The sequence below is a fragment of the Frankliniella occidentalis genome, unplaced genomic scaffold (genome assembly GCF_000697945.3).
Source record: "Frankliniella occidentalis isolate FOCC.00 unplaced genomic scaffold, Focc_3.1 Scaffold182, whole genome shotgun sequence".
Lineage (NCBI taxonomy): Eukaryota > Metazoa > Arthropoda > Insecta > Thysanoptera > Thripidae > Frankliniella > Frankliniella occidentalis.
In genome coordinates, this window is record NW_026267308.1 from 198,786 (window position 1) to 206,543 (window position 7,758).

The window sequence follows — 7,758 nt, forward strand, 5'->3', positions numbered from 1 at the left end:
TTTACACATTAAACTGATTGGAGTTTTACCATCCCTTAAACGTACTATATTTATGAATCCCCGTCAAAATTAGCAGAGCGTATGATGACATACTAACGTTGGAATTACCTGCATGTGTGTCACCTACGCCAATTCCTTCATTAAGTTCTTCGATGGTTTCCACCAACAAAGTAAGATCGCCTTTCGTCTCCTCCGAAGTGGCCACTGCTAGGCAGAGGAACACAGAATTTTTAACACTCCAATATTTCAATTTTATAATTTATGCAATTGCTAATTCTGTTTAATAGTACCTGCTGATGCCATGTCCTTTTTAAGCACAGCTACCCGAAGGCTCTCTGTAGTACTTTTACCTTCAAGATCAGGATATATTTGGTTATGGTCGGTCCCTCGAAGGCAAGACATTCTCAAATGGTACAGTACACAGGATATCAGAATTGGGCCTCAACTTACCTTTAAGCCTACTCCGGTCCTTGAAAATATCGATTTCGTCATCAGAAGAATCAGAAGACACCTCAGAGTTCCTCATCTTTTCAAAAAATATTTACTTCGGTAAAGTTTTCGATTTGACCTCGACTACAATTTACTACAAACAATACCACAAGGGTTAAAGCAGCGCCCTCAAGATCCTCGAAAAGCGACTGCCAGGCTTGCCAATTCCTTCCTAGCGGTCGTGCTATTCTGCCTGAACGGACAGTAAGTATATATGCACAGTATTTTAGATTCCAAGTAGAATTTATTACCATAACATTCCCCTGGTGGTTTCGCCCCACAAAACAATCAGTTCATATTTCCGAAACAAAACTGTTCTTGTTCCAATTATTATTATAGCCCTCACATGTTGCCTGCTATCCGGCTCTCATAGGAGAAATCAGTTTCCGATTTTTAAAAAAAAAACATTATAGAGCTGACCCATACCTCAGATTTTTTTGGAGAAATGGCTACAATTATTTATCACATGTACAAAAAATTCAAGCATGTGGCTACTTCTTCCATTTTTTTAAGAAATCGAGCCTGCATATTCTGGTTAAACAAGATGGCCGCCATCAAATGAGGGTTACGGGCTGGTGCAGACAATCTATTCTTCCGGTCACAGTTATTTGAACATATACATCTTACGGTGATGGAGTATGTCTTCAGTCACAATATATGACTTGTACAGCAGGTTCAGAACTTACTGTCGTATTGATGTTTGCAGGCTACTTTCTTTTTATTACGTGACTATGTTTAACTCTCTCCAAGTTTTTACTTCAACTCCACTCTACTCCGTCAAAGTTCAGGAGTCCAGTCCTAAAAGTATGACATTGAGGCTCTTCAAACAAGATTCCATTGTGTTTACAACTATTGACCTACTTCAAATATTTTCTTTTTGAATGCAATACAGCAATATACTTTGAAGGTTTTCAAAAATGAAATGTTGCCATGAGTGTTGGGTTATTGCACATTGTTTCTTTTATGTACTTGGGGTTTGCTGTCACTTTCAACTTTTAATCGTAGGTTCCGAGGACACTATTCCGACGTGTGGAGGTTCCTGGGAAACTCCTGGGAATTCGACGTGAAGTACACTTAAAGCAAAAGGAATCATAGAAGTTTCAAATTTACTGTATAGTGTATCTTATATAAGGCAAAATGTGTTTTATTAGACATTCAAACACGTATAAACATAGTTCCTGAAGTCTTCTAATTAACAACTTGTTGCAGCAATGAGTTGGCAAACCTTCAGGGCCACCATGCATTGTAAAATCATTCCAAGTCTTCTACATGCACTAGAAGATGCTGCCTGTTGTATCCTCTGCAATGCACTCGTCATGCCATCACGAAATTGCAGAAGGGCAGCTTCGGTCATAAATCCTAAAAAAGAGGAAAAAACAGAAATGGCTCAGTAAATTAAAGCACACATCAAACGTTACTTTCCAAATAACAGTTCTGACCGTAATTTCGACTTGAGGTTAACGTTGGTCAATGAGACTTAATTCAAGTAAACACCAAACATTTTTAAAGGTACGTCTTTGGTTCTGTTCTTTTGAGGTGTCACTGTAAAGTTTGTCTTACCTGCTGGGTGAGTGCAACGTAGGTATCTCTCAGTGTTATAGGAGAATAGGGTGTTCCAGGCAATCTAAAACGGAAGTAGGAAAAGAACAAACTCACTGACCTCTCTCTTTCCGTAATGGCTCTGATTGGTCGAGCTCATCACGTGCCTCCGAGGCCTTTTAGGTATGAGAAACTGTCAGTTCAGTTTCGAGCTCCCCTCCATATTTGAGAGGTTAGGAACGTACCAAACTGTCATGGTAGTTTCTCATACTGGGCGGACGGAAACAGATAAATCAGTGAGTTTGTTCTTTTTCACTTCCGTTTTAGATAGCCTGGAACACCCTATTGAACAACAATTTCATCCAAGGTGTGCAAATCTTTCTTTAAGTGGGTATCTTGACGTAGCGCCGTAATACGACGGTGCAATGATGCACGCCACCTTTTCCATGACGCGGGCAACATTTTCCTCTGTTTTTTTTACCTACAGATTATGTAGTGAAAGTAGTCAAAGGTAAATCAACGGGAAATGCTTAGGTGTAGGTGCATAGGCAACTGATAAACTGCCCGACGGAAACAATGATAAATTTAGTAGCACATTGACTTATTTCGGAACTACCTGCAATACTGTTCCAAACTAAAAAAAAATTTACACATTAAACTGATTGGAGTTTTACCATCCCTTAAACCTACTATATTTACGAATCCCCGTCAAAATTAGCAGAGCGTATGATGACATACTAACGTTGGCAGAACTGTTATCCAGCCTTTGCACTCTACGCCCTCAGTAATGTATTCTTGGTGAATCTTTTGGAGCTGGATATTTCTTCATGGATTATTGTAGGTTGGATATTTTGAATAAAGTATTGGAGAGTAAATCGGAAGCCACCTGGTTTACTGAACAACAACGGACATCAACTGACACCGGATACAGAATTTTCGAGTCAACATGGCCGACAGTAGCGCCCCTAGTGGTGGAAACACATCACCCAGCAAGTCGGAAACCCGCGCCCTTAACTGCTGTAGCACTTTAGGACTGTACTGTAGCCTGCCTAGGCCACAACAAATGAAGACCGGTTGGGAAAGTGCATTGTAAGAAAGTAATCCAAAAGTATTGAGAGCGTTAAAAGATCACAACCAAGTCTTTCCTGTTAATAGAAGATTCTCAGCCTAACAAAGCAATGGTAGGTGTTGCGGTTTTTAATGTTCTTTGAAAGTTTAAAAGTTTACGTGAAAACACTGTAAGCGGCTGCCTGTTAAGGGGTTAAAAAAAGTATCCCAACATTTCGCGTTGTAGTTATATTTTGTTTTATGTGAAGCACAGTTCACAACCAGCCAAAGCTAGTCATTTGATAATGATTTTAATTTTTTATAAGCTTTTTGGCCACTGCAGATAGGTTACGGGGAGGGAATGACAGAACCCGATTCATGCATCACTCAACACAGAGTTATTTGTTTTAATTCAGTTATCACTCGTGCTATATTCAATTAATCTTTTTATGCTTGTGGTGTTTCGGGATGAAATCTCTCTTGAAATGTTCGGGTAGAGTCCATGTGTTCATGTGACCTGATCAGGTTAGGTGTCCCTCATTTTCATTCATTTTACGTCAAAGTGCCTCGTGATTGTTTCGTGTTTACTGGGGGTTAGTGAAAATCGTTCAAATCAGAGTATACGCTCTTGAATGTAAACCGTAGTGTGGTGTTTTGCTGCACAACGGCTGAAAGACCTATTAATATTGAAAATGCATTCGTAAAAATGTGTCCATTTTGTCCCAAATTCTACCCCATCCTCGTCGACTTCAACTGGACCTCTCATGAGAGAACTCACCCCGATCATTACAATACCTTATTGAATGTTACTTCGGAAATTGAGAATAAATATGAAATTTGCAGGATGCTGATGAGACAAAGATAAGAGAATGGTGCCATCCCAAAACATCGAAGAGAGTGAATCCGAAGACGACATGGAACTTCGGAATACGATGGCTCCATTGAAAGTCTCTAGAAGGAGCACTGGCAAACCATGTGGACGGAGGAGTGGCCGCGCAGCACCTGTGCCATGGACTTTTGACGAAATTAACAAACTCTTCTTGCATGTGGTGAAGAAATGCCCACCTGCTCTTACTGGTATTGATGTGTTGGAAGAAATGGCTGTGGTACGATTCTTTTTATTTTATTCTGTTATACACACCTGATGTAATTTTCAATTCGTGATCGCTGCATCGTTCCTTACCCATCTGCTTTCCAGAAACTTCCAGGACGATCGAAAAGTGCTATTCAATCATTTATCAGCCACAAATTCCGTCAGGAGGTCAAATCTTGCATCTATTTTAATTACGACAGAGATTATTCACGTATGTCAAGACGACAGAGACTCTAACTAGCGTGAGTTTATCCATCATTTCTAATAAATGAATCATATGTGTTTTTATGTTGTAAGGTAAAAATAATGGTTTCATTATCATTTAATCTGCCGACAACTATTAGATGAAAATGAATCCGTACTACGTGGCAAGCTCATGGCTTTTGATGACGCTGAGGCAGTGCAGACAGCTCGTCCAGTGGGCAAGGCAGGTGTCACAAAGACAGTGCGTTCTGGACCTTACGACAAGCCAACTCTTAAATGCACTATGAAGAAGGAAAAGAGTGAACAGTTTGAACCAAATGCTTCGTCGACCCCTTGCCCTAAACGCAAGCTGGAACCAGCATTGACGAAAGATGTAATTCAGTCAATCTATGAACAAGTTTTGGAAAAGTTTGCGGACAGACAACAAGAGAAAAACCCACAAGTCAGTGACCCAGAACCAGTTGAAGTCATGAATGAGCCTGATAATTTGCTTGTGGGTGATGAATCGTCAGAAAAGCCTGTGCCGGTTGGGAATTCCTTGAAGGCAAGAGTCTGCACCATAACTGTTGTTCTCATCGAGGAAGAAGAAGACGAAGACTCTACTGATGTGTCACCTTTGACTGTCTCAAAAATTGGCAGGGAGTATGGAATCACACACGACCCAAACGAGTGGTCGATGAGAGCTGAGTGTGGATTCAATGAAAAGACTCTTCTGCAGGACTTCATCAAAACCAATGACGTCTTCAATCTTTCAGACAAAGAATTACCCCCCATGAGCAAGCTTATCATCAAAGACTCTCCGACCAAAAAAGCAAAAAGATATAAAACACTTTATATGAAGGATAACAATGGAATGAAATACCCAATCCTATTTGCAGCCGGAGACATGGATTGAATCCATCTCTTGACATTACTCTGCCATCATAATTCCACCGCAGTCACACGTTTATTCTCTTGGAAGTACTTTGACGTTTAAAGTACCATAAGCTTATACTGTACTCTTGTTTTTACTTTTTGTTTTAAATACTTTTATTTGTGTTTATTTGAAGGCACTCTTTTTAAGTGTGATGTTATCATCTTTTACTCTTTAGAATTCTTTGATTTTACCGTTTCTCTTTAGAATTCTATCATGTAGTACAATTATGTCTAGACACTAGTATTAGTGTCAAATTATACTGCCACTTTCGTACTATACTGCCACTGATACTGCCACTTTCAATAAAAGATAATCCATTGAGTTTTAACCACAGCTGATCCCTTCATTCATTTCCTAGGCGCTGATAAAGCTGACTGATTGAGTTGCTTTTATTTTAAACCCTGATTAAAACTATGGACTCCTGAAGTCAATATTCATTTATATGTTTTTTTTGGTCCAGGTAGCTTTTTCCACATCGAACTATGTGTATTTCTAAACAAGTGTATTGTGCTGAATCTCTCAACTTTTGAGAGCTGTTTTGTTGCTGAATCCCTTCGTGTTGTCTTTTTTTAACTCTGAATATTCTAAGGAATTTAATAGGCCAACTAGTTACTACCTACCCAAGTGTTTCCCCAAAAATTCCATCAAAATAAACTATATTTGAGAGGAAAAAAATAATTAAAAAAGGTTTTTTCATCTTGAAAAAGCTTATTTTCCACTCCAAATTGTTCAGTCCACCTCTTTAAACACTACAGTTTCAACGATGGGGAAGGAGAACTACAGATTTAGAGCCATAAGCAAAATATGATTTCACAGACTAGGATTCACAAGGTGGGTAACGGAGGTGAACCTGAAGAACTGAGTAGTGTGATTTCAATCAGTCTCACTGTATTTAAATGGTTCAGAAGAACATGATGATGAAGTACAGCCACTAGTCTGGTTTATAGGAAGGAAGTTTGATTTTTTTGCGAGTAATTTCTGAATGTTCATTCAGAGGCTCGTAAATGCCAGCGTGAGTTATAATTTGGTCTTTGGACAGAGAATGGTGAAAGAAAAGTGCAGATATTGTTGCAGATCAAGAAACTACATGTGAATACCGACATCTTAACACTAGAATGCTTTGTGAAACCATAAGAATGACAGCCACAGAAAATGCAAACTAGAAGAAAACTTCCTTCTTTTGACATCACAGTGATGATTGAATCCCAAAGCAATGAAGCAAAAAAAAGGTTCTTATCTCAATTGTATTTTATTTTGATGGAAAATTTTGAGAAGCAGTCAGTTAAGAAGTAACTAGTTAATTAATTGAATTCCTTACAATATTCTGAATTGAGAATGAGAACACAAAGGCATCCAGCATTTTTAATAATATAAATAAGTGTAACACAGCAAAACATTGCTTGAAACATTCTTTACTAAAATTTTCCACAACAATAAAAAAACGTGTAAAGCAGCATTGAGTACTCGTAACACTCTTTTTTAGATCGAAAAAAGGAGGTACACAACACTAGTAAAAAATAATAGAAAATGGCTACATGATTGAAAAGCTGAAAATTACTTTAGCAGTCACACATGGTCTGAACGCAGAATGATTACATACATTGATATCAAGATAAACAAACTAGTAAAAAAATTGAACCCCGAGGGTCACAGGATTAAAAAGATAAAAATTACTTTACCAGTCAAACATGGTCTGAACGCAGAATGATGACATACATTGCTGTGAAGAGATGACTGTGGCACCTTTTTTAAACAGAATTTTATGTCAAATTTAGTCACCCAGCCATTTTGACAGTCATTCTAAAAGAAAATTATTACCCTGTAGGAGATTCAAACTAACAGAGTTGTCACAGCTCAGCAATTTTAACATTTTTAGTATATTTTATTTCGGTAGATTGCTAAAAAGTCTTATCCAGATGAAATCAAACAAATTCAAAGCATGATGCAAGACCTGTATTCAATGTATTAAAATGTTTACGAACAGTATGCAGATACAATGAGCAGTATACATTGAAGTAATAATATAAAACAGTACAACGAAAAAGACTTAAAAAGATTACAAATGTCTAGAATGATTCAGCCTGGGAGGAGTTGTTAACGATTATATAAAACGGTGCTGGTGGGCGGGGAGGTGGAGGCGGAGGTGGGCGAGTTAGATCCGCCTGTTCACTGGGCACAATGGTGCTGACATCATGAGGTGGAATGAAGTCCTGAAAAAAAAATGAAATGCCCAGTGAAAGTGAAGTGAAACTCTGGCCTTCCCTGCGGTGGCTGTGAATTGGCAATGCAAGAAGATTCTCCCCAGCGCCCGTGTCGCTCTCCCGAACTTGCAAAGTCAATGAATGAGGTATCTTTAAGGAAATTGTCCTAAAATTGGTAATTGTCTACTTTAGTGACTCCTCGCCCTGGAGTCACTCAAGTATACCATCGGAAAGGTATTTTTCAGTAGAATCCTGGACAGTATTTATAT

General features: G+C 38.6%; 3 protein-coding genes across 3 annotated transcripts in view; 1 reads left to right on the forward strand and 2 right to left on the reverse strand.

Moving 5' to 3' along the window:
- The window catches only part of LOC113213940 (uncharacterized), a 1,327-nt gene extending 734 nt beyond the window's left edge, over window positions 1–593 (reverse strand). The window contains exons 1-3 of the mRNA XM_052271978.1: window positions 451–593; window positions 291–350; window positions 109–207 (exon numbers count right to left, since the gene is read on the reverse strand). Coding sequence (XP_052127938.1) covers window positions 109–207; window positions 291–350; window positions 451–526 — 235 coding nt within the window. The 5' untranslated portion in view covers window positions 527–593. The remainder of the gene's footprint in view (window positions 1–108; window positions 208–290; window positions 351–450) is intronic.
- A 692-nt stretch (window positions 594–1,285) lies between these two features.
- LOC113213942 (uncharacterized) lies at window positions 1,286–3,911 on the reverse strand. Its single transcript, XM_052271983.1, has 3 exons — window positions 2,373–3,911; window positions 2,050–2,094; window positions 1,286–1,848 (listed from the first exon to the last, which is right to left on the reverse strand). Exons 1-3 carry the CDS (start codon window positions 2,488–2,490, stop codon window positions 1,682–1,684), a joined length of 330 nt encoding a protein of 109 aa, XP_052127943.1. The 5' UTR covers window positions 2,491–3,911; the 3' UTR covers window positions 1,286–1,681.
- Window positions 3,912–4,006: 95 nt separating this feature from the next.
- LOC113213941 (uncharacterized) lies at window positions 4,007–5,616 on the forward strand. Its single transcript, XM_052271982.1, has 3 exons — window positions 4,007–4,181; window positions 4,274–4,410; window positions 4,513–5,616. Exon 3 carries the CDS (start codon window positions 4,545–4,547, stop codon window positions 5,265–5,267), a length of 723 nt encoding a protein of 240 aa, XP_052127942.1. The 5' UTR covers window positions 4,007–4,181; window positions 4,274–4,410; window positions 4,513–4,544; the 3' UTR covers window positions 5,268–5,616.
- Window positions 5,617–7,758: the final 2,142 nt, after the last annotated feature.

Coding starts and splice junctions, on each gene's coding strand:
- LOC113213942 (XM_052271983.1), bottom strand. CDS start 2,490: ATGTTGCCCGCGTCATGGAAAAGGTGGCGTGCATCATTGCACCGTCGT. Junction 2,095..2,372: donor GGATGAAATTGTTGTTCAAT/AGGGTGTTCCAG, acceptor GGAACACCCTAT/TCTCCTATAACACTGAGAGA. Junction 1,849..2,049: donor ACGTTGCACTCACCCAGCAG/GTAAGACAAACT, acceptor CCTCTTTTTTAG/GATTTATGACCGAAGCTGCC.
- LOC113213941 (XM_052271982.1), top strand. CDS start 4,545: ATGGCTTTTGATGACGCTGAGGCAGTGCAGACAGCTCGTCCAGTGGGC.